At 67.1% G+C, this 23,230-nt stretch overlaps 8 protein-coding genes across 8 annotated transcripts; 5 read left to right on the forward strand and 3 right to left on the reverse strand.

Annotated features, from left to right (window-relative positions):
* Positions 1 to 215: 215 nt before the first annotated feature.
* RHOBADRAFT_52245 (uncharacterized protein) lies at positions 216 to 2,429 on the forward strand (the record flags this gene model as incomplete). Its single annotated transcript, XM_018416245.1, has 8 exons — positions 216 to 570; positions 650 to 767; positions 883 to 1,085; positions 1,159 to 1,227; positions 1,306 to 1,422; positions 1,483 to 1,625; positions 1,689 to 2,076; positions 2,197 to 2,429. The coding sequence occupies 8 exons, from the start codon at positions 216 to 218 to the stop codon at positions 2,358 to 2,360; spliced, it is 1,557 nt and encodes a 518-aa protein (XP_018272254.1). The 3' UTR covers positions 2,361 to 2,429.
* On the reverse strand, positions 2,403 to 3,382 carry RHOBADRAFT_64699 (uncharacterized protein). The gene is made up of 6 exons (XM_018418552.1): positions 3,110 to 3,382; positions 2,990 to 3,027; positions 2,897 to 2,928; positions 2,823 to 2,832; positions 2,574 to 2,721; positions 2,403 to 2,500 (listed from the first exon to the last, which is right to left on the reverse strand). Exons 1-6 carry the CDS (start codon positions 3,282 to 3,284, stop codon positions 2,475 to 2,477), a joined length of 429 nt encoding a protein of 142 aa, XP_018272255.1. The 5' UTR covers positions 3,285 to 3,382; the 3' UTR covers positions 2,403 to 2,474.
* Positions 3,383 to 3,529: 147 nt separating this feature from the next.
* RHOBADRAFT_52247 (uncharacterized protein) lies at positions 3,530 to 5,270 on the forward strand. Its single transcript, XM_018416246.1, has 4 exons — positions 3,530 to 3,616; positions 3,684 to 3,981; positions 4,043 to 4,586; positions 4,660 to 5,270. The coding sequence occupies exons 1-4, from the start codon at positions 3,561 to 3,563 to the stop codon at positions 5,238 to 5,240; spliced, it is 1,479 nt and encodes a 492-aa protein (XP_018272256.1). The 5' UTR covers positions 3,530 to 3,560; the 3' UTR covers positions 5,241 to 5,270.
* Positions 5,271 to 5,557: 287 nt separating this feature from the next.
* Positions 5,558 to 7,915, forward strand: RHOBADRAFT_48177 (uncharacterized protein). The gene is made up of 8 exons (XM_018415107.1): positions 5,558 to 5,772; positions 5,850 to 5,957; positions 6,033 to 6,145; positions 6,217 to 6,576; positions 6,640 to 6,773; positions 6,841 to 7,253; positions 7,330 to 7,706; positions 7,787 to 7,915. Exons 1-8 carry the CDS (start codon positions 5,697 to 5,699, stop codon positions 7,841 to 7,843), a joined length of 1,638 nt encoding a protein of 545 aa, XP_018272257.1. The 5' UTR covers positions 5,558 to 5,696; the 3' UTR covers positions 7,844 to 7,915.
* Positions 7,916 to 8,206: 291 nt separating this feature from the next.
* RHOBADRAFT_34830 (uncharacterized protein) lies at positions 8,207 to 11,832 on the reverse strand (the record flags this gene model as incomplete). The annotated part of the gene is made up of 16 exons (XM_018413233.1): positions 8,207 to 8,423; positions 8,504 to 8,592; positions 8,677 to 8,997; positions 9,063 to 9,281; positions 9,413 to 9,587; positions 9,684 to 9,895; positions 9,966 to 10,031; positions 10,142 to 10,200; positions 10,304 to 10,450; positions 10,508 to 10,596; positions 10,798 to 10,855; positions 10,931 to 11,044; positions 11,117 to 11,156; positions 11,234 to 11,256; positions 11,371 to 11,443; positions 11,606 to 11,832. The coding sequence occupies 16 exons, from the start codon at positions 11,830 to 11,832 to the stop codon at positions 8,296 to 8,298; spliced, it is 2,040 nt and encodes a 679-aa protein (XP_018272258.1). The 3' UTR covers positions 8,207 to 8,295.
* A 982-nt stretch (positions 11,833 to 12,814) lies between these two features.
* On the forward strand, positions 12,815 to 14,705 carry RHOBADRAFT_13269 (uncharacterized protein; the record flags this gene model as incomplete). The annotated part of the gene is made up of 7 exons (XM_018412134.1): positions 12,815 to 13,121; positions 13,276 to 13,733; positions 13,871 to 13,981; positions 14,042 to 14,099; positions 14,225 to 14,302; positions 14,364 to 14,419; positions 14,493 to 14,705. The coding sequence occupies 7 exons, from the start codon at positions 12,815 to 12,817 to the stop codon at positions 14,703 to 14,705; spliced, it is 1,281 nt and encodes a 426-aa protein (XP_018272259.1).
* A 54-nt stretch (positions 14,706 to 14,759) lies between these two features.
* Positions 14,760 to 16,426, reverse strand: RHOBADRAFT_52250 (uncharacterized protein). The gene is made up of 5 exons (XM_018416247.1): positions 16,349 to 16,426; positions 15,919 to 16,040; positions 15,538 to 15,783; positions 15,380 to 15,466; positions 14,760 to 15,309 (listed from the first exon to the last, which is right to left on the reverse strand). The coding sequence occupies exons 1-5, from the start codon at positions 16,365 to 16,367 to the stop codon at positions 14,890 to 14,892; spliced, it is 894 nt and encodes a 297-aa protein (XP_018272260.1). The 5' UTR covers positions 16,368 to 16,426; the 3' UTR covers positions 14,760 to 14,889.
* Positions 16,427 to 16,714: 288 nt separating this feature from the next.
* RHOBADRAFT_52251 (uncharacterized protein) lies at positions 16,715 to 23,133 on the forward strand (the record flags this gene model as incomplete). Its single annotated transcript, XM_018416248.1, has 5 exons — positions 16,715 to 16,755; positions 16,828 to 17,225; positions 17,286 to 20,254; positions 20,322 to 22,628; positions 22,700 to 23,133. The coding sequence occupies 5 exons, from the start codon at positions 16,715 to 16,717 to the stop codon at positions 23,099 to 23,101; spliced, it is 6,117 nt and encodes a 2,038-aa protein (XP_018272261.1). The 3' UTR covers positions 23,102 to 23,133.
* Positions 23,134 to 23,230: the final 97 nt, after the last annotated feature.

The raw sequence follows: 23,230 nt of genomic DNA on the forward strand, positions 1-23,230 counted from the left end.
ATCAACACGGCCAGCGACGCGCCACCGCTCTCCAGCGTGCGGGTGTGCGGCTCGAGGTGCTTGCAAGCTATCGGACACCAGCTCTGTCGTCCTCCTTCGAGCTCACCGGGTGCGGTCGCTGTTCTCGCCTCGCTGTCGCTGGCCGGCGGACGATGTCAACTGTTGTCGCTCTCCCACACGCTCCTGCTGCTTCTGCGCCGACTCAGAGCAGTACGATGAGCCCCTCGGCGCCCGCGCGCGTAGCTCAGACCGCACGCGTCGCCGTCGCACCCCTCGCCGCCTCCTCCTCCACCCAGCTCCCCACCGCGACCGCCTCGACCTCGACAGCCACAGCCCGCCCACGCCCGCCCAGCATCGCGACCGGTCCTGCACCTCCGACAAAACGCCCGCGACAGCGCCAAGGCGAGCCCCGACCCGACGGCTCGTGGCTCCCCGTCCTCGCGAGCCGGTCGCTCAAACCCGACGGTCAAGGCTGCGGCCACTTCGTCTATGGCTCGCCCGCACCGAGCACCAAGATCGCTGCATTCGGGGAGTCCCCCTCGAGGTCCCTTTCCCGGAGCGCAGACCCTGGTCGCCCTCGCCTTGGCCTCCTCGCGTCTGTGCGCCTCGAGTTCGATCCTGCGTGCTGACCTCGCTCCCGCCCTCGCAGACATCGACGGCACCATCATCCGTACCAAGAGCGGCAACGGCATTCCGAGCAGCTCGTTCGACTGGGAGTTCTGCGGGCCCGAGATCGTGCCAAAGCTGAGGGCGACCTACCGCGACGGGTGCGTCTCGCTCTCTCCTCGGCCGATGCGGCGCAGGACCGCTCTCTCTATGGCATCACGGCGCATCATAGCGCCCGACACGGATCGTGCACTGACTCCTTGCCCCCTCGCGCAGCTACGCGCTCATCCTCCTGTCGAACCAAGCCTCGTCGGGTCCCTCGCTCGCCGCCAACTTTCGCAAGAAGGTGCCGTTCGTCGCGCGCGAGATCGGCGTGCCGCTGCGCATCATGGCCTGCTTCGACTTTGACGAGTACCGCAAGCCGGTGAGCGGCATGTGGGACGCTCTCGTCGGGAGGTTCAACGGCGGGCTCGCGGTCGGTGCGTCGACCTTCCTCTTCCCTCTCGTCGGCGGCAGGGTGCGGGTCCGCTCACGTTCTCATTGCGCTCGCAGACTACGCGGCATCGTTCTACGTCGGCGACGCAGCAGGTCGACCGGCCGACCACGCCGACACGGACCGTAGTGCGTCCTTTCCCTTTTGCCCTCTCTCCCTCTCGTCGAGCCTGAACCTCGAGCTCACCCTGCCTCGCGCCGTCGCAGAGTTTGCGCTCAACGCCGGCGTCCGGTTCCTCACGCCCGAGCAGTTCTTCCTCGGCCGGCCCGAGGACCGCAACTTTGAGCTGTGGGGCTGGTACCCGCACGGCTACGACCACGCTCGTGCGCCCCCTCCCCCGCCGCTGTCATCCGTGCGCCGTACTCACGCACCTTTTCCGCCAGTCGCCCCGCCGCACGAGCTCCTCGACACCACGACGCCGCTCGGGCCGCTCGACACGCCCGAGGTCGTCCTCCTCGTCGGCCCACGGGCGATCGGCAAGACGTCGTACGCCTCTCGGCTCGAGCGACTCGGCTACGTCGTCTTTGTACGTCCACCCTTCTCTGCATGTCGTCCTCCTCGAGGACCTGCTCACGACGCTCTCTCGCAGACTTTGCCCAAGCTCTCGACGTCGACCTCGTCACTCGCGCCCTCGCTGCACGCCGCCCTCGCCGACACGCTCGCCATCGACGCCAAGGGCCTCGTCATCGACGGCTCGCTACCGACCCGCAAGGCGCGCGCCCAGGTCCTCGCCGCCGTGCGCTCGTTCGCCTCGACCTCGGCGCCGTTCCGCTCGCGCTGCGTCCTGTGGACGTCGCGCACGCGCTCGGCGCCGGACGGCATGGGCTCGTCGCACGACGCGCGCGAGCTCGTCGAGCTCGCCAAGCACAACTCGGTGTTCCGCCTCGTGACGGCGCGCGGTGGCGGGGTGCAGCTCGTCGAGCAGAAGGAGCTCCAGGCGTGGGACAAGACGTTCCAGGTGCCGACGCTGAGGGAAGGTGCGCCGCATCGCTTTCTCTCTCTCTCTCTCGCATGGTGGAAAAGGCCGGGCGCGCACAACGAGGACTGACTCTCGCTCTTTCCCCTCCCTCTCTCTGTCTCTCTCGACCCACCTGCAGGCTTCTCGCGCATTACGCCGACACGCTTCGCGTTCGACCCGGCGCTGAGCGGTGGCGCGACCCTCGGCGACTGGGCCAAGTGGCTCGCGGACGTGTACCCGGGCAAGGCGAAAAAGACGGGGCGAGTCGCCGTGAGGGGGCTCGACGGGGCGCAGGGAGCGTGAGGGAGGGCTTTGTTCTCTCTCGCGAGGGGCATGAGGGGCGGGCACGGTGCAACGCGGTAGCTTTACAACACTCGGCTCGGCGGTACGAAGAGAGAGGCGAGAAGAGAGGGGCGCCTAGTACCGCAGGCGCGTCGAGTAGTCTGCGAGACGAGCCGATCGTCAGGTTTAGGTACTTGTGCGCGCGAAAGAGAGAGAGGGAGAGCTGGAGCGCACCTTTGGGCGAGACGACCAAACCGCGGCCCTTGCTCGCTCCTCGGTACACCGTCTCGATCAGGTCGATCAGCTCCTGGTCGTCCTCGACGGCCCAGTTGACCTTGTTGTTGTTGCCCGTGCCGAGGTCGACCATGATGTGCTTGTTGCGCTGCGGGTCGGGCGGGAAAGGAGGGAGAGCGTGAGCGCGGGCGCGAGAGACGAGGGTGACTGCGACGGTCGGCGTCGAGGAGAGAGGGCTGCAAGACGTACGTAGAAGAACCTGTGGGAGAAGGGCGAGGTCAGTGCCGCACACGAGAGAGGGCGAGGGAGAAAGGCGGACGGACATCGTCGTGCAAGGGTCGTACAGCTCGTACATCTGGGCGCGCTCAAGGTCAGCGTTCTCCTTCGGCCGTAGAGAGGGAACCTGATGGGCGCACCTTGTTAAAGTCGGGCACCTGGGTGATGTCGACCGTGTCTGCGGGCGCAAAGGACGACGACGGTCAGGGACGGGCTCGCTCGAGGGCCGCACGGCGGGAGCTGGGGGAGAAGGGACGGACAGATGACGGCCATGTTCTTGACCTTTTCTGCTGTGCGGAGGAGGGTCTCGTCGTGGCGCATGCAGTCCGAGTCCCAGTCGTGGCCAAAGCGGATGACGACGACGCGCGACTCTTCTGCGAGGATGGCCTGGTCGACGTGCCAGCCCGACTCGAGTCGAGGGAGGAAGTAGGACATGCGGCGAGGCTAGGGCGGGGTGGTGGTGCCGAGGCGAGTTGAAGGAGGCGAGGGCGCGGAGGGTCGACGAGGAGAGGGTGGCGAAGGGCGCACCGGGGGCGAGAGGCGCTCGGCTGAAGCTGGAGCTGGTACTCGTGAGGGTGCTCGTGTGAGCTGGCGAGTGCTCTAGTGCTGTTGAGAGTGAGCGACGAGGTTCATCTCTGGTCGCTTCCAGGCTCTCGCTTCCTCTCTGTCCACTCGGCGCACCTGCTGCTACGAGCGCACCGCTGCGCCTGCATGAGCTACACTACCGACGAGGGCAACCTCTTCCAGTCGGACGCCCAGCACCAGCAGTCCGTCTCTCCTCTCGTTCTCACCTCGCCCCACCGCGAGTCGCTCACCTCTCCTTCCGCCTCACAGATCCGCAGAGCGAGCAGCCCGAGCGCACCTCCTCGCCGACCGCGGCAACCCGATCAAGCTCGCGAGCAAGCCCCTGCGCGTCGTCGTCCGCGACTCCAAGGCCTCGGACGAGCCCGACGCCTGGGTCGCCGAGAGCGGCTTTGTCGTGCGCCGCGTCGGCCTCGAGTCGGGCAAGACCAAGCAGCTGTACCGAGGGCACGGTGGACCCGTCACGTCGCTCGCGTTCCATTCGAGCCAGGGCCGCGAGCTCGTCATCAGCGGGTCTTGGGACAAGAGCTTCCGTGTGTGGGACGTCAAGGTGCGCTCCTTCTCTCTCTCTCGAGCAGCCAGACACACTCCTGACTCTCGACTCGACGCAGACCAAGACGCTTCTGTCGACCACGGTCGGCCACATCGACTTTGTCAAGACGCTTCTCGTCCTCCCCTCGCTCAACCTTCTCGTCACGGGCTCGTCCGACAAGGACATTCGCCTGTGGGACCTTTCGCTGCTCGACAACCTCGACATCTATGCGCTCGCCTCTGCGCCCGTCGCCTCGACGTCGACCGCGCCCGATGTCGCGCCACCTCAGCAGACGGGCGCCGCCCCACCGCCTGCCGTCGCCCTGCGCCCGCTCCCGTGCGTGTTGGCGCTCAAGGGCCACGTGCGACCGATCGAGCAGCTCGCGGCGTACCCGGTCCTGCGGCCACTCCCGCCCGGCTTGAGCGAGGACGAGGCCGACGAGCACCCGCGCGAGGAGACGGGCACGGTCGCGCTCGTGTCGGCCGACAGCATGGGCGCGCTCAAGGTGTGGGAGCTGTCGAGGACGGCCGAGGGAGCGGTCAAGGGCGAGCTGCGGTGCGAGGCGAGGGAGCACGAGCTGGGCGTGTACGACATGTCGCTCGGCGAGGCTGGGCTGTGGACCGGTGCGTCCCGAGCTTCTCCCTCTGTCCACCGTCGACTCGCCGTGATGACACTAACTCGTGCCCTGTCTCGCAGCCTCGGCCGACAACTCGGTCCTCCTCTCCTCCCTCGACCGCTCGTCCCCCTCGACCCCGCCCACCCCGATCCTGCGCATCCCGCACCCCGCGCAGACACGCTCCCTCCTCCCGCTCTCGCACACATCGGCCGCCTGCACCCTCTCACTCGTACGCGGCGTCCCGCCGCCGCCGTTCCTCGTCACGGGCGCGTCCGACGAGCTCGTGCGCGTGTGGGACCTCGACTGCTCGGCGCTCGACCCGTCGGCGTCGCGCGAGGCGCAGCGCGCCTGGCGAGGCGTGCCCGTCGCTCCCGGCACCAAGCTCGACGGATGCGTGCGCGCGATCGAGGGCCACGCGCACGAGGTGGTGCAGCTGTGCACGTACGCCGACCGGGCGGGCGAGCTGTGGGTCCTGAGCGCGAGCCTCGACGCGACGCTGCGGCGATGGAAGTGGAGCGAGATGCGCGACGCGCCGGGCGAGCGGCTCGTACTCGTGCCCGTCGAGGAGGAGGAGCAGCAGGCAGGCGCGGAGGAGAAGGAGAGCCTCCTGACCGAGGAGGAGGAGCGCGAGCTGGCAGAGCTCATGGGCGACGATGACTAGAGCGTGCAACGCGGGTCGTACACGCACTTGAGCCTGTCGTATGAGAGGGAAGAAAGCTGTTGCGAGTGACTCAAGCCGGCTCGTCGCGCCGCAAGGAGGACGATGAGGAGCTGATGAGAGAGGTCGGCCGCGACGGCAGCGAGGGAGCCAGCGCTCGTGTCTGTGCAGCCTGCAGAGTTCTCCAATACTATCGCACGCTTCAATGCAGCCACAAGTGTCGTGGGAGAGGCGGTTGCTGATCGCGGCGCCTCTCCACGCCGGCTCGAGCTCGTTGTTCGCTGCCTTGCTCCCACAACCTCACGCCGCTCGTGCAAGGTCCAGCACTCGACCAGCTCCAGCACAGTCTCCCAGTAGGCCGTACACCAAGCCCCAGCACGCCCCAGCCGCTGCCTCCCTCGGACCACCTCGCACTCGTTCCCTCCCTCTTCACCGCCTCACCCTCGTTCATCCTCCGACATGGCTGCCGAGGCGCCCTCCCAGTCGGCCAACAGCATCGTGGCCGACTTTGACTCGATCCTCATCCTCGACTTTGGTACGTCCCTCTCTCCCTCGCCCTCGCGCCGTGCCCCGCTTCTCCCCCACTGACCTGCTCTCCAACCCACCTCGCAGGCTCGCAATACTCTCACCTGATCGTGCGCCGATGCCGCGAGTTCAATGTCTACTGCGAGATGCTCCCGTGCACCCAGAAGCTCGCCGACCTCAAGTGGAAGCCCAAGGGTGCGTCTCCTCCTCCTTCCCTCGTCACCATCAGCCCGAGTCAAGGTAACTGACTCCTCGCACACTCATTTGCAGGCATCATCCTGTCGGGCTCGCCGTTCTCGGTCTACGAGAAGGACGCGCCACGCGTCGACCCGGCCGTCTTTGACGCCGGCGTCCCGGTTCTCGGAATCTGCTACGGCCTCCAGGTGCGTCCCTACTTCTCTGCGGGCCTCGGCGCACGTCCGTGTAGCAGAGCTGACCTTGAGCGATTGAGCAGGAGACCGCCAACTTCTTCGGCGCGCGCGTCGAGGCCTCGGACCACCGCGAGTACGGCGAGGCCATCATCAAGGTCCTGTCGCAGCCGGCGGACGCGCCCGCTCACCTCAACAAGCTCTTCGAGGGCATCCCCGAGGAGTCGCCCGTCTGGATGTCGCACTCGGACCGCCTTCACTCGCTCCCCGAGGGCTTCACCACCATCGCGACGACCGAGTCGGCGCCGTGGGCCGCCATCGCGCACAACGAGAAGCCGATCTACGGCATCCAGTTCCACCCCGAGGTGACGCACTCGCTCCGCGGCAAGGACGTCCTCCAGCGCTTCGTCATCAACATCTGCGGCTGCGCTCGCGGCTGGACCATGGTGCGCCCACCTCTCCCTCGTCCTTCTCGATCGCCGGACCCTGACCCACTCTCCCGCCCGCAGGAGGAGTTTATCGACAAGGAGATTGAGCGCATTCGGAAACTCGTCGGCCCGACCGGCCAGGTCATCGGCGCCGTCTCGGGCGGCGTCGACTCGTCCGTCGCCGCCAAGCTCATGCACGAGGCCATTGGCGACCGGTGCGTCTCGCTCTCTCTCTCTTCACCTCACATGGTGTCACGACTCACGCTCGTCTCGCCCGTGCAGTTTCCACGCCATCATGGTCGACAACGGCGTCCTGCGCCTGAACGAGGCCGAGCAGGTCCACAAGATGCTATGCGAGGACCTCGGCGTCAACCTGACGGTCGTCGACGCGTCCGAGCTCTTCCTCGGCAAGCTCAAGGGCGTCGAGGACCCCGAGACCAAGCGCAAGATCATCGGCAATACGTTCATCGAGGTGTTTGAGGAGAAGGCGGCCGAGCTCGAGCGCGACATTGAGAAGACGGGCGCCAAGGGCGGCAAGATCGAGTGGCTCCTCCAGGGCACCCTGTACCCGGACGTCATCGAGTCGATCAGCTTCAAGGGCCCGTCGGCGACCATCAAGACGCACCACAACGTCGGCGGCCTCCTCGACAACATGAAGCTCAAGCTCATCGAGCCCCTGCGCGAGCTGTTCAAGGGTGCGTCTCTCCTCTTCTCCAGCGTCGGTCGCCGGTCGACAAGTGCCAGAGACACTAATGTTCGACCCGGCCACAGACGAGGTTCGTGCGCTCGGCCGCCTCCTCAAGATCCCGACCCACCTCGTCATGCGCCACCCCTTCCCCGGCCCCGGCCTCGCCATCCGCATCCTCGGCGAGATCACGCCCGAGCAGGTCCGCATCGCGCAGCACGCCGACGCCATCTTCATCGAGGAGATCCGCAAGGCCGGCATCTACGACCAGATGAGCCAGGCCTTCTGCGCGCTCCTGCCCGTCAAGGCCGTCGGCGTCCAGGGCGACCGCAGGACGTACGAGCAGGTCATCTGCGTCCGCGCCGTCAAGACCGAGGACTTTATGACGGCCGAGTGGTTCGACTTCCCGCCGGCCGTCCTGCGCAAGCTGTCGAACCGCATCACCAACGAGGTCAACGGCATCGTGCGCCCCTCTTTCTCTCTCTCTCTCTTTCTCGTCGACGTGTCTCTTCCAGGGCGACTGACTCTTATTGCGCCTCGCAGAACCGCGTCGTCATGGACATCACCTCGAAGCCGCCCGGCACGATCGAGTGGCTCTAAAGGTGCTCTAGTGTAGACGCTGTCGCGCCCTCTCTCGTCGGAACTGTATTCCTAATAGACTCTTGGCCGAGCTCTGTCGTGCGGCCGCATCCAGAGAGCGTCGAGCAGATCGAGAGCGAGAGCATCGTCGACGAGGGTGAGCGCTAGGTTGGACGCAGCAGCTCGTCGATTGCGCTATCGAAAGTCAATCTGAGGTCCGTCTGAAGAGCTCCTCGGGAGAATCTCGCAGCGTCGGGTCGTCCTGCGCAAGAGCGAGGGAGGGTTGCCCTCGTGAAGCGGGACCTTCTCAAGTCGAGTCGCCCGATGCCTCGCTTGTTCTCTTGCAGACAGACCCTCTCTCGAAGCTGCAGCGTGTCAAGAGACCCCGTCGCGATAGAACTGAGCAATTTCAGGAAGCCAAAGTCGCTGCGCACGGACCCGACCCGCCTCGTCTCCCCCTCCTCGCTCTGCGGTTACTCGGCCGCCGCGAGCTCCCTCTTCGGTCCCTTGCCCGTCAGGTCCGCCCACATGTGCCCGCAGATGCGCGAGATAGCTTCGCGCTCCTCGTAGACCGGCAGGAAGATGCAGACGAACGCTCCCCCTGCGGAACGAGAAGGAGCTCGTGAGCACGCTCGCGCGGACAGGGAGATCGCGCCGTCGACGACAGCTCGAGAGACGCACAGAAGATCCAGATGAACGTGACGACGACGTAGAACGTGAATCCCGCCTTGGTCGAGATGTAGCCGGTGCCGCACATCGGGAGCGGGATGCTGCGAGCGAGACCAGGTCGACAGCGTCAGGCCCTTCTGCCTCTGCCTCGTCGAGCACGTGAGAGAGGGAAAGCGAGGACGTACAGAATGATGAGGACGACGAAAGTGGCGATGGCAACGACGGTCGCAAAGCGCAACGTCTTGCGGATCTGCTCGGGCGAGTCCTCCTTGACGAGAGGCAGGACGTCCTCGGCGACAGATGGGGCGACGGAACGACCCGCAGCAGGCGACGCGACGCCTTCCTTCTCCTTCTCGGCGGGGCCCTCGGGCGTCGAGGGGAGCGGGACGTCGTCGACTTCCTCGGAAGTCTCGCTGTGCTGGTGAAGGGCGCGCGTCTCGACCCAGTCGTAGTCGTTCGGCCATATGAGCGATCCGAAGAAGGCGATGAGAGCTGAGACACAGAACCTGCTCGACGAGCGAGGGGGTCAGGAGAAGGGTCCGTGCGTTTGAGAAGGTCAAACTCGACGCACGAGAGGACGTTGCCGATGAGCATAGGGTAATCATTGAACGTCGTGTCGATGGTGACGGTACCGTAAAGGCACTTGGTCGAGACGAGCCAGCCGACGAGGCCGGACGTCGTGCCGACGAGAGCGGCCGTGACGCACACCTTGGGATTGGCGCGATGCCACATGATGCCCATGGCGACGGGCACGACGCCGGCGCCGATGTACACGCCCATCGAGTTATACCTGGCGCGTTGGTGGCCCGCAGAGGATCGAGGAGAGCGAGAAAGTGTCGAGGTGAGGGCGGAAGGGCAGGGCGTGACGACGAGTCAGTAAGGCTCAATCGCGTGCTTCGAGCGGGCCAGAGGGACACTCACAGCCATCCCATAGAGATCCCGGCGTAGTGGAAGGCGATGCCGATGACGCCCGCGAAAATTCCCCACGCGACGATGGCGCAGCGGTCGACGAAGAGCACCTCGCGCTCCGAGGCGTGCGGGCGGATGTACGCGACCCAGACGTCGTACGAGAAGACCGTCGATACAGCGCAGAGCTCTGCGCGCCATGAGGAGGACGGGTGCGGGCGATGAGAAGGGAGATAGTCAGTCAGTCGAGAAGGAAAGGCTAGGGCGACGCCAGAGGTGGACGGACCGGCAGACATAGCCGAGGTGACGGCCATGAAGAGAAGAATGAGGAGCATGGCGGCTCCGCCTTCTTTGAGGAGCGTCTGAGCGGCGGCTGCCGCGGGAAGACCCGCTCCCACTTGCGAGTCGGACAAGCCTATCGGGTAGCCCGGATAGCTTGGGTCGTACTTAAGGACGACGGCAGAGAGGCCCATCGTAGTGGCCATGCCGAGGGGGACCCTGTGCGGGGCGGAACAGCGACGATCAGCTACCGCTCGAGAGAGAGGCAGGAGAAGAGGCTCGAGCGCACGAGAGCCAGGCGCTGCCGCCGAGCAGGTAACCCTTGACGGCGGTAGACGGGACCGACGCGATGGCACTGAGCGCGTGCGAGATGACGAACGGGCGAGTAGGAAGGCGGAGGAGGGCGCGAAGGGAGGTCAGCCTCCGAGCCGCAAAGACGCAGAGATTGGGGGAGCTGCCGCGCACCGTTGCCAGTACGCTTGGTCGAGGAATACAGTACCACAGTTTCCCACGAGGTTGATCAGCTGTGCAGAGGAGGGGAAGGAGGAGAAGGAGGAGCAGGAGGCGGCAAGTCAGCGTCCAGCCCGACTTGAGAAGGTCGCACTTGAGAAGGCTGCGAAGACGTACCATGAAGATGAGGCCGCTCTTGGCTCGGAACGTCAAGTACGAGCCGTCCTTGTTGCCCTCGACGGGCCAGTCCTCGGCGGCTTTGACGAGCAGGTCGTACATGACGCTCGGGGAGCCGATCTTCTCGCTGCGCGTGTAGACATGGAACTTGGGGGCGAACGGGTCAGCCCGGTCGCTGAGTAGACGCGAGAATGTAGAGCGCACCATGAAGGCCATGATGATAGCAAACAAAATTCCGCTGTGGACGTAGTCGGCGAGCAATGACGCCCTGAGGCCTCCAATGAGGACGTATACTTTTAGAGCGAATCATCAGCGAGCGAGCTCGTGAAAGTCGATATTCGCGGCAAGCAGTGCGTAGAGAGGTCACTCGAGCTCACCGATGACGCCGATCGGGCTGCAAGAGGGAAGCATGCGCGTCGAAGCGGCGGCGGGAAGGTTTGTCGAGTCGGCGGCGAGCAGATCGTCAGTACTCGAGCGCACGGTTTCGAGTCGACTGAGCAGACAGACGTACATAAGGATGCAGATGGCCGGGGTGCTGGCGCCGGTCAGGTCCTGCGAGAGGCAGAGAGGGTCAGTGCGCTCTCTCGTCGAACGAGACTCGGCGCCTGAGAGGCCCAGACGACGTACTGTGACGACAGCAGAGCCGCCAGTGACGAGCATCGCCGAGACGAGGAGGCACGTGACGAACGCGTAGCACAGAAAGACGATGTGCGCCGTCTTGCCCCATCGCACGCGAAGCACCTGTCCAAGTCAAGAGAGGGTGAGTTTCCTCCCACGATCGTCACGGCCGCAAGCCTTATCGCTCTGACTGACCTCGAGGAACGTGTGGGCCTTTGGCGCGTTCAGCTTGATCCTGTCGGCGTCGGCGACAGGCCGAAAGTTAGCCGGTGCCCTCGAATCGTGGAGAAAAGGAAGCGAAAGAGGACGTACTTGGCGGCGTTGCACGCAAAAACCTAGTACAGGGCACAAAGATCGACCCAGAAGGTAGACGTGGCGTCAGTAGCAGTACGCGAGGGAGGATCCCGAAGAAGGAGGACGAGATCTCGAAGGGGAGGACGAGGACGCACGATAATCTGCACGCTGGCACCCGCCGAATAGCTATAGGGACCTATTATGCCGTTCTTGTAGCCTTGCGCGGTGCTCTGGGAACGTCCAGAGCGTCAGCGAGGTCGTCGGGAGGGTGAGAAAGCGAGGACGGACCGTCAAGAGGCTGCAGGGAGGAGCGAGATCGAGGTCAGCTGCGGCGGTCCGTGCGACAGTGCGACAGTCCAGGAGTGTGTACGAGGGATCGAGAGGATTGACGAGACGCACGTTGCAGCCCAAGTCCATGAAGATACGATTGCGCAGGCGATCATTCCCGGCTTGACCGAGTGCGACGCCGACGCGAATTCAGCCACCGACGCCGTGCGTCGAGTCGTGTACTTGTTCTGGATCCAAGTGAGGCCGCACATGAGCGCAGCGAAGAAGAAGCCGATGCCGAGAACGACACCGTACCCGACGCCTTCCGAGAGGATCGCAACGTCGGACATGGAGGGCGAGTAGGGAGTTGTCGGGGAGGTCGTTCGGCGTGGTAACGCGGTCGTGGCACGTCGAGGCTTGTCGGAAAGCAAGCAAAAGAGGGGGCGTAGCGAGCGAGGGAGAGGAGAGGTTGCGAGCCGAGAGGGAGCAGCTCACGAGCGGCCGCCTCTGCGCCCCAGATAACGACGCCAATCGACCCCTTCTGCCCACCAGACGTGATTCGAGCAAGGACGGGGCCGGCGCGCTTAGCGCGAGCGGCAAAAAAGGTCGCAGATTGGGTCTCGCGCCTGAACCTTCTTTGCGGACGCCCGTGGCTTTGCGCAGCCTTCCTGATGCTGGCTCGGACTGCATGTACATGTACTTGGCAGGATGGGCGCAAAGCGAGAGCGATTCGACCGCTGCTCGGGGAGCAAAGCGCTCATCAGTTGCGCCGTCACGGCTCTCGAGGCGAAGCATGCACGGCGGCGCTCGACACGGCTCAGATGGTGCGGGCCTGCCTCGGATGTGCTCACAAGGCGATACGATTGCGACCGGCCCTCGCTATCAACCCTCCTCGGCGCGCAAGGGCAGCGAGCGGACAAGGCGGACGAGCCGGACGACGTAGTCAAACCGCTCTCGAATCTCTCTCGCTACAGACGCTGGATTGAGCGACGATCGCGACGTACGGTCCACACAGCTCACTGTGCTGCCCTGGGGCGCGTGCAGTGGACCATGCACGGCGCCGCCGAGCAGCAATGGCTGCCGGCTTCTCCGCGGCGGCGCCGGACCCTTCGAGCTGCGCTCTCTCCACTTTTTAGCGTCGTGCGGCTCGGGCGAACAGGAACGATCTGCTCATTTCCGTCGGCTCGCACACGGAAAGCTGCTTTCCGGCGGCGCAGCCCTATCTCCACTTCGCCGCTCGAGCGCTTCTCCACCTCGCCCCACCTGCTCGCTCTCTCGTCGCCAACCTCGCTCGCACTCTGCTAGACCTTGTCCGCTATGGCACCGCACCCGATGCTCGTCACTGTCGACCCTCTCAAGCCTGCAAGGGGCCAAGCCGGCCTCATGAACCGCTGGCATCCCGACATCCCCGCGTTCGCCCGCGTCGCGCAGGGCGAGGTCTTCAAGCTCGGCTGCCACGAGTGGACCGGCGGCCAGGTCAAGAACTCGGACGACGCCGACGACATCCGCGACGTCGACCTGTCCGAGATCCACTTCCTCACGGGCCCCGTGGCCGTCGATGGGGCCGAGCCCGGCGACGCGCTCGTCGTCGAGATCCTCAACATCGAGTACTACGAGGAGATGCCCTGGGGCTACACCGGTGCGTTCAACTGGCTCTCGCATACGCGGCGGCCAAGGCGTGTGGGAGGAGAGGTCCGAGCGCGTCGACGGAACGTCGCTCGAGCGCCGCCGAGAGGAGCCGAGGGGCCGCCGGTATCGCTCAGCACGGCTGCTGACCTGCTCTCGGTCTGCAGGCATCTTCGAGGAGAAGGATGGCGGGCTCTTTGCGAGCGAGTTCAAGACGCGAGCGAGCAAGGCCGTGTGGGACTTCGAGGGCCGGTTCGCCTCGAGCCGGCACATCCCGGGCGTGCGCTTCGCCGGCATCACGCACCCGGGTATCATCGGCACTGCCCCGTCGCAGGAGCTCCTCGACGAGTGGAACCGCCGCGAGCAAGCCCTCAACGACGCGCACCCGGGCGCGTCTCCCGCCGTCGCGCTCCCGCCTCTCGCCGAGGGCGTCTACGTCGGGCAGGATCTTCCCGCCGACGTCCTCGACAAGATCGCCAGGGAGGGTGCTCGGACGGTCCCTGGGCGCGAGCACGGCGGCAACTGCGACATCAAGAACCTCAGCATCGGCTCGAAGGTCTGGCTGCCCGTGTTCGTCCCGGGCGCCAACCTCGCTATCGGCGACCTGCACTTCTCGCAAGGCGATGTACGTCCTGTCCGTGTCCACTCAGAGACGTGCGCCAGCCGCCGTCAGTCGGAATGTTGCAGAGCGACTGACTCTCCCTCTTTCCTTCCCTCGGCTTCTCGCTCGCCCTATCCCTCCTGTCTCACGTCTGCGTGCAGGGAGAGCAAAGCTTCTGCGGGGCGATCGAGCAAGCCGGCAAGGTGACGCTCAAGTGCTCGGTCGTCAAGGGCGGCATCGAGAAGTTCGCGCTCAAGCAGCCCATCTTCCTTGTGCGTCGCGCTTTCCCTCCTCACCTTTGGTCGACCTCGCTCACGGTCCATGTCCCGCAGCCTTCGCCCATCGATCCGCTTTACACGCAGCAGCTCACCTTTGAGGGCATCGGCGCCGGTACGTCCGTCCAGATCTGCCAAGTTGACCTTCCCAAGTTGGCCTTCCCAAGTTGACGGTCCTCCTCCCCTTTCCGCCTCTCCTCGTCAATCACCTTCCGGCTTTCCGCTCGACGCTCAAACCAGACCTTCACGGAGACGGCTCGCAGAAGTCCATGTGCGCGACGACGGCGTACAAGCAGGCGTCGCTCAACGCCATTGCCTGTGAGCCTCAGACCTCTCGCCATCGACGTACCGACGACCGACTGACGCTCCTGTAATGCAGATCTCAAGAAGCTCGGCTACACGCTCGAGCAAGCGTACCTCCTCCTCTCGGCCGCCGTGCGTCCTTCTTCCCTCTCCTCCTCTCGTTCTCGCCGCTCACCTGTCGGCTCTCTCTCACGCTCGTACACAGCCCGTCGAGTCGCACGTCGCCGCCCTCGTCGACGTGCCCAACGCCATGGTGACCGTCTCGCTCCCGACGGCCATCTTCGACCGCGACATCCTGCCGCACCCGGACGGCCTCGAGAAGCGCGACTACGGCAACTGCGCGCTCAGGAGCGACGGCCTGCGCAGCTTTGACCTGCTCGACGCGAACGAGGACAAGGCCAAGGCGGCCAAGAAGTGAGGGGGGGGCTCGAGCGCGCTGTACAAAGGCCGAGTCGCTCTCGCGGCGACGCAAAACGATGAAACAAAGTCCGTGATAGCAGACGCGAGGCGGCACATTCGAGAGGGAGAAAGAGAGAGAGAGGAAAGGATGAGGGCGAGAGAAAGTGCTACAAGCTCGACGACGCCGCCCGACCCGACTCGAACTACTTCCTCGGCTCGAGCGTGACCGTCTCGGTGCTCTCGCCGTACCGCCTCACGTTCCACTCGTGCTGCCTGCGCTCAAACTCGTCGCCCGTCTCGCCCTCGCGGCGCACGGGCTCTGCCTCGCCCGCCGTGCCGTGCTCGACGCTGTCGGCGAACGGGTTGCTCGCCGGCGCCGGGTGCTGCACGACGCCGGCGGGCTGGACGGGGAGCTTGTCGTCGCTCGCCGAGACGCCGTACGGGTTGTCGTACGACGGGAGGCGCGTCGCGTCGTAGCCGCCGCCGTAGCCGGGAGGAGGCGGCGCGCCGTACGGGTTGGCCGACGCCGGGTACGGCGGCTGCTGGCCCGGGTAAGGCGCGAGCGGGTACGCGTACTGCGACGAGGCGTTGAGCTGCGGCACGTGGGTGCGCAGGCTCTGCGGCTGTGGTCGTGTGGGACGAGGGAGAGGGTTAGTGCGGGTGGACGAGGAGAGCGAGGACGGCCGGACGCACGTTCTTGAGCTGGTGCAAGTACGACGCGCTCAGGGACGCAAAGATAAAGGCGATGAAGAGCGAAAAGATGAGGAGGGCAATGTCGATCTGCGGGCGTCGAGCGAAAGTCAGGAACCCGCGAACGCGCGCGAGGGAGGAGAGGAGGACGAGGGACGCACGTAGGACGAGTTGCGCCAGTTGTCGCGACAGTAGCTCTCGACCGTGGACGTCGTGAGCGACCCGTCGGCAATGTCGCTGCTGTACGACGCGGCGCACGCCTCGAGGATGTCGCTCTTCATCGTAAAGTGGCAGACCGTGCGGGCGAGCTCGGCGCCCGTCACGAGGGCTGCGACGACGAGCGAACCGTAGAAGTACAGGCGGACGAGACCGAGCGAGCCCTTGTACGACGCGAAGAAGCCGAATGCCTGGTCGAGAGGGAAAGAGTGTGAGTGAGAATCGCGTCGTTGGCCAGCTCGCGCTCGACTGCGCGAGACCTGACTGCGCCACTCAGGCGCTCGCGCACCGTCGTACCGCAACGTGAAGAAAGAGAGTGGACGCACCTCGATGGCGACGCAGACAAAGTAGACGATGGCGAGGGCGAGCCAGACGGTCTTGAGGCTCGAGGGCGTCTCGACGTCGTTGCGGTTGCGCAGGTAGGCGGCGCCGACGACGAGGCCCCAGACTGTGGGCGCAAGAGTGCGTGTCAGTGCGGTGCTCGAGGACAGAGGGTGGGCTGCTCCTGGTCGCCGCCGGCAGACTGCGCAGCACCGCCTCCTCGACGAGGGGCGACGGCGACAGCGAGCGTGCGCTCGCAGACGGCGCTCGTGTGCGGGATTGGCCGGACTCGACATGGAAGCCGGGCTGGTCGTGGAACGCTCGCCATGCCCGCGGTGCTGCGCGCGAGACGATGACGGTCGAGAGGCGGGACGAGGCGGGGTGGAAGACGGCAACTCGTCGCGGTGAGGGGTGGAGGGGTGGGGGAGGACTGACTGGTGGCGAAGAAGGTCATGATCAAGGCGGCCGGGCGCAGGTTGCGGGTGGTGGACGAGTAGCGCTGGAGCGAGTAGGCCGGGGGCGGGAGGGAAGAGGGAGCCTCGCGGTTCCTGCAGTGCGACCGAGTCAGTGGACGGGGGATGGAGCTCAGATGGATCCAGAGTACTCACATGATGCGCTGCTGGTGTCCCTGAGTGAGGCTGACAGGTGGACGGCGACAGCTCAACAGACGACGAGCGAACCGAAGCCTTGGTCCACCTCGCCCCTCGCAGCGTCGCTCCTGGCCAGAGCCGCGCACTGCTATCTGCCACGCCACACTCGAGGTCACCCCAACCCCGCTACAGGCTCGCGCCAGCCTTCGACATGGCCGCCGTCGTCGCGTCCTCGTCCTCCATCAGTCACTTGTCCGTCCACCCTCTCCCACACCTCTGGGCGCGCCAGACTCAGCTCGTACTCACTCTAACACCTCGTCACAGAACCTGGAGCCAAGCCCTCGTCCTCCTCGAGTCGCCCTCGCCAAACGGCGTCCCCCCCTCTGCCGCGACCTTCCTCCGCTCTCACCTCGACCAGCTCCAGCGCCCGCACGACCCTTTCCCGCCCAGCCACCAGAGCAAGACCCAGCTCTCGTCCGGCTCCCTCACCGTCGCCAGCCGCCAGCTCGACGTCTCGAAACCCGACCAGCAGCTCGCCCTTGACGTCGCAACCCGCTTCTCGTGCGACGAGCTCGAGGCGTACCACGCACTGCGCCATGCGCGCCGCGCCAAGGGCACACACCCGGACAAGCTCGCTGAGGACGAGTGGGACCGCATCACGGCCTGGCTCTTCGAGGAACGCATGGCCGTCCTCGCCGTCGTCGCCCTCTTGTTGCGCAGCTGTGCGTCTCTCTCTCTCCTCACTCTGTGCCGCACACTCACTGACTCTTCGACCAAAACAGACGACGACCCGGCTCACGCCTGCTACGAGCTCGCACTCGAGCTCGTCCCCGAGATCGTCACGCCCTCCTTCACCTCGTCCCTCCTCGCCGCCTTCACCCGCCGCACGTCGCAGCACCTCCCCGACGCCGTCCGCCCCTCGCGCACCCACTCGGCCTTCTGGACCAAGCAGCTCGTGCGCGAGCAAAAGACGCTCCTCGAGCTCGTCTTCCTCGCCTACTACTCGCCGCGCCCGGCCGACGGCCTCGAGCTCGCGCGCGTCCTCGAGGCCATCCAGGCGACCGAGTTTGGCCAGCGGCAAGAGCTGTTCGGCCACTTTGACGCCGAGGCGCAGGGCGTCGTGCGCGAGATCGGCGACCTCTTGACCGTCGTCGCTCTCGAGGCGTGCAACCTCGAGCAGGCCATGGAGGCCGAGTACCCGATCGGCGCGCCGGGCGAGGCCGTCGTCGACCCGTCGAGCGTGTACCACCCGTCCAACCTCGTCAAGGTGACCGAGCTCGTCGAGGCCCTCGCCGGCGCCGCGCGCGCGTCGCCCATCCTCCTCGCGTGGGCGTTCCTCCTGTCCAAGGTCACGGCGTCGCTCCTCGAGCGCGGCGTCCCCGAGGCGTACCACGACTTTGCCGAGCAGTCGCTGCGCGTCGAGGCGCCGTCGAGCTCGTCGCGCTCGTCGACGCAGCCCCTGTTCCAGCTGTACGCCGCGCACGCCCTGTCGCCTGCGTCGGCCTTCTTCCCCGTCCTCCTGTCGATCCTCCGCTCGCCCCTCCTCGGCCACTCGGCGCAGCGCGAGTCGTTCTCGGCCGCCGCCAACCACGAGCCGAACGCGATCGGGTACCTCTCGGTCCTGCGCGGCCTCGTCACGGCCATCCCGAACCTCGTCCGCCTCCCGTACCTGTCGTCGACCCAACTCTCGGCCCTGTACGACGCCTACGCCGCCCTGTACGGCAACGCGTCGTCGGCCGTCCTGTGCGCCCAGTTCTGGAACGACCAGGCCGTCCTCAACGCGGCTCTCGACGGCGCCGACGACGACGAGTCGAGCATGCTCGTCGAGCGCACGGCCCAGAGCGCCGGCGAGAACGACATTGTCGACCTCGCGCGCTCGAGGTTCCCGCTCCAGTTCGGCGGCCTGACGCAGCTCGTGCGCGCCCTGTGCGCCGGCGCCGCGGGCCTCGTCCCCACCGAGCACCCGGGCGGCGGCAGCCCGGCCGCGTCGAGCGACGACGAGCTCCTCGCGGCGCGGTGCGCCCAGAGCACGTTCGCATACCTCGCGACGCTCCCGAGCCTGACGCACGTCGTCCCCTCGGCATCGGTCCCGGGCGTCGGCGCCGCCGCGCCGCTCCCGTACGAGGTGGCGGCGTACCCGGATCCCGACACGGGCTACGCCTACCGCGCGACGAGGCCGATCGGCGTCAGTCGCAGCGTCGCGATCCCGGTCGGCGCCCAGGGCCGCCTCGTGTCGCAGCAGGGGACCAAGCCCGTCGTCGTCGCGTGGGACGTCGAGTGGTCCGCCTGGCGCCTGTTTGCCGACGTCCTCGAGGACTACGCGGGCGTCAAGGGCCGGGCAGGGGCTGGAGGAGGAGCGGGCGCGAGGAGGGACGTGTTCGGGAGCAAGGAGGCGCAGACGGACGGGCTTCCGATGGAGTGGGACAGCGAGGACGAGCACGACCGCGACGTGACGGCCGTCCTCGACATCTTGCGCATCACGCTCCACAGCGACCACTCGCTCGCCGTCGCCCTCATCGACCACCTCGCGACCGCGCCCGGCCGCCTCGCCGAGTCGGCCGACCCGGCCTCGGCGCGCAACAGCTTCGTCGAGGTCCTGTTCCGCATCCTCGAGCGCTCGCTCGCGCCCAACCTCGACCGCCCGCCGCCGACCGCCCTCGTCAGCTCGCTCCTCGGCCTCATCGCCGCCCTCCTCCCGTCGTTCCCGGGCGTCATCTGGACCTACCTGCGCGGCTCGGCCCTCCTGTTCCCGTCGACCAAGGCGTCGTCCAACTCGGCGAGCGAATTCGGCTACGGCGCCGGCGCAGCCGGCCTCGCCTCGTCGTCGTCGTCGTCGGTGCGCCCGCAGGTCCTCCACGCCGAGCGCCTCTCGGGCCAGTACCCGGTCACGCTCGCCCTCCTGTCGCTCGTGCACGCCCTCGTCCTCGAGGAGCAGGTCGCCGCGTGCGTCACGCGCAGCGACTTTCGCGAGACCAAGCACGGCGTCCTCGTGCGCGCCCTCGCGTGGGTGCGCGACACGGTGTGGCTGAGCTTTAGCGCGTGGCGCTTCGCGAGCCTCGTCGAGAAGTACGAGCTCGCGCGCCGGTGCACGTCCGTGTTCAAGCTCGTCCTCGAGGAGTCGGCCGTCGCCGCCTCGACCGCGTCGTCGTCGTCGAGCCAGGTCGTCCAGGTCGTCACCGACGCGTTCGTCGGCCCCAAGGCGACCGTCGCCCAGCTGTCGCCCGTCCTGTCGACGCTCGCATCGGGCCCGGACGCCATCCTCCTCCTGCGCAAGGCCAGCCGGTTCGCCGACGCTCAGGCCCTCGAGGACCTCGTGCGCTCGTCGCTCAACCTCGTCCTCGGCCTGTTGCGCCTTCGTCGCCGCACCAAGGGCACCTCGTCGTCGCTCCTCGAGAAGCTGTGCCTGTCGCCGGCCGGCAGCGCGTCGTACGCCGTCACGGCCGGGTCGGCCCACGGGTTCGCGGCAGAGCTCGACGGCGGCAGCAGCGAGGGCCGGCCCGCACGCAGGCCCGAGCTCCTCGAGTCGCTCGTGCGGTTCGTCGTCGCCCCTCTCGACGGCGCCCTCGCCGTGCAGGCGGCGCGCATTGTCGCGCTCTTGTGCCTGTCGACGGCGGCGAGCGAGACGGCGCCGGCGAGCATGACGGCGCTCTTCGGCGGCAGCGAGGGCCTCGAGCGCCTGTTGACGGCGCTCCTCGCCGTTGTCGAGGACCACCTGGCGGCGCAAGAGGTGCAAGTCGCGATCTGGGACCTCGTGCGTCCTCTTCTTCCTCCTCGCCTTTCTCTCGAGCGCTCCTGACTCCTCTCCTTCGGCCCTGCAGCTGTCGGCCATCGTCGACTCGCAACCTGGGCTCGGCATGCTCCTCGTCACGGGCCGCTCGTCGCCGTTCTCGATCGACGACCTCGTCCCGGCGCCGCCCAAGGACGACAAGGGCAAGGCGCGCGAGCTCAACGACGCCGAGAAGGCGGCGCAGGAGCTCGCCAAGTCGCTCGCGCCGTCTGCGCCCAAGCCGCTGTCGCGCACGGCCGTCGGCGTCGCCTTGTCGACCCTCGGCACCTGGAGCAGCATCTGGTCCGAGCGGCCGGCGCTCCTCGCGTCGGTCCTGCGCTTCTTCGACTTTGCGTGGCAGCACCTCGTCGAGTACGGCCCTGCGCTCGACGACTTTCGCGCTCGCACGTCGACCTGGGAGGCGTTCGTCAAGATCGCGTGCGAGAACCCGGGCTCCGAGCCGCACGACGAGGTCGGCGTCGTCGAGTACTGCCACCGCGTGACGGCTCGCGCTCACGCGGCGCGCATCCTCGCGCTCGACGTCCAGGCTGCGCTCGCCAAGCCCAAAGCCGAGGACGCCCCGAGCGTCAAGGCGTTCTTTGCCGCGTTCCGCGATCCTGCCCAGGTCGCCGCCGCGCTCACGTCGGCCATGGCGTCGTCGTGCGCGCCCGAGCTCCACCAGGGCATCTACGAGCTCGTGCACGCGACGTTCCCGGGCCTCGACCTCGACGCGCTGCGCAACGCGCCGTCGACCCACCCGCTCGACGAGGCGCGCGAGTTCGGGTCCGAGTACCTGTACGCGCTCGCGCTCGTCCGCCGACGGCTCGACGGCTTTGTCGCCGACGCCGACAGCGCCGTCGACGGCGATGCACTCGCCGACGTCGTCGCCCAGACGGCCCAGCTCAACCGCAACTTTTCGCTCCTCGAGGCGCAGATCCTCGACACGCGCTCGTGGCGGCAGCTCCTCGAGACCGTCTCGCCGCTCGTCCGCAAGGAAACGGCGACGCCGTCGACGTCGGCGGTCGGCCTCGTCGCAGAGGAGATCGCGCGCGAGACTCGCGGCGGCCAGATCATGACGACGGTCCAGGCCGAGCGGTTGTCGATCCTCCTCACGCTCGTGCAGGCCCTCGGGACCGTCGAGCCCGCCAAGGCCAAGGCGCCCCTCGTCGAGCTCGTCGTCAACCTCGCCGCCATGTTCGCGAGCGAGACGCTCCAGCCGCTCGAGTCGGTCGCCGGGCGCGAGACGCCGCCCGTTCACGTCGCCCTGTTCCGCGCCACTTTCCTCGCCTTCCGACAGCTCGAGGTGTGCGTGCCGACAGCCGAGGCGGCGACCAAGGCGCTCGAGGACGAGCAGCGCGCTCGGGTCGCGGCGGCGACCGAGGCCATCCTGCGCGACGTCCTGACGGCGACGCGCGACCTCCTTGTACTCGCCCGAGCGCGCAAGGACGTCGACATCGAGCAAGACATCGCGCTCGCCGTCGCCGTCGTCTCGCAGGTCCTCAAGTCAGCGTTCGCCCCTCCCGCCGCCGTCTGGCTCGCCCACGTCCACGCGCTCGACCTCTTCCGATGCGCGTTCGACGTCTTTGTCCACATGGACCAGCTCGAGCCGGGTCAGCCGCTGTACGCGCAGCACGTCCTCGACCTGTGCCTCGCCATCGCGACGTCGTCGCCCAGAGCGGCCGAGCAGCTCCCGCTCGAGGGCGCCATGACGGCCCTGACCAACAACGCCCTGACGGCGGCGGCCGAGGCCGGCGCGATCGCGCTCGTGTCGCCGACAGACGCGTCGAGGACGCCACAGCACGAGCTGTGGACGTCGATGCTCGCCCTCGTCGTCGCGCTCGTCGCCGCCCTCGGCGAGTCGACCCGGTTCGTCGAGCAGGACGTGACGGGCTTCGTGCGCCTGTATGGCCAGCAGGTCGTGCGCGCCCTCAGCTGGACGTCGAGCACGCCTGTGACGGCTGCCGGGCTCGAGGAGCTGTCCGCCGTCGTCGCCCTCATGCACGGCATCGCGAGGAGCAGCACGACGCTCGGCGTCTCGCCCTCGTCGCCCGTCGTCGCCGTCGCCAGCGTCTTTGTCGAGCAGAGCCTGCACCTCCTGCAGCACCTCGTCTACGCCCTCCTCCACCCGAACCACCTCGCGGCGCTCGTCGAGGGCCTGACGCCGGCCGAGCGAGGGTACCTCGAGAAGGAGGCGGCCGAGCAGGACGTCGACAAGCGGCCCGTCGCGCAGGCCGTCACGCTCAAGGTCGTCCAGCTCGCGAGGGACCTCGTCGGCGCGCTCGTCGAGTTTGCCGACGCGTGGTCGACCCTCCTCAAGGACCCGATGGATTGGCGGTCTGAGCGGGCCGTCGTTCTCCCTGTGCGTCCCCCTCTCTCTTTCCTCTCTGCCTCTTTCTCAGCTCCCATCGACTGACACGTGCACCTGGACAGACGGCAACGGTCACTGCGGGCGACAAGGCGTCGCTCGGCACCCTCTTCGACCTGAGCACCTTCTGCATCGACGCGCTCCGCTCCCCACCGACAACCTCGCCCGCACCCTCTCTCCCCTCGTCCTCGCCCTTCCCCTCTCTCCCTCCAGCCTCGCAGCCCGTCCTGCGTGCCGCGTGCGCCGAGACGCTCGAGGCGTGCCTGCTCCTGTCGGCGACGCAGCTCGCGCTGCACGCGCAGCAGCAGGGCGGCGCGTCGCGCGCGCTTCACGAGCTCGGTGGAGAAGTGGTCGAGCTGGTCGACAAGGCGGTGGCGCTGAGCGGGCCCGGGTCGGCCAAGGACGACGAGCGGAACCGCAAGGCGCTGCTCGAGGTGGTGAGGAGGAAGTTGGGCACGTGGGTCTAGCGCGTCGCGTGCAAGTCTGTTCTGCAGCGGCCCTCTTTGTACGCTCGCCGAGGAAAGCGAGAGCGCACGAGAGTGACATGTTGGGCGTTCGCCGCACGCAGGTGTGCTCGCTTCCCCACTCTCAGCCCA

Source organism: Rhodotorula graminis, assembly GCF_001329695.1.
Source record: "Rhodotorula graminis WP1 unplaced genomic scaffold RHOBAscaffold_4, whole genome shotgun sequence".
In the NCBI taxonomy this organism is placed as follows: Eukaryota; Fungi; Basidiomycota; class Microbotryomycetes; order Sporidiobolales; family Sporidiobolaceae; genus Rhodotorula; species Rhodotorula graminis.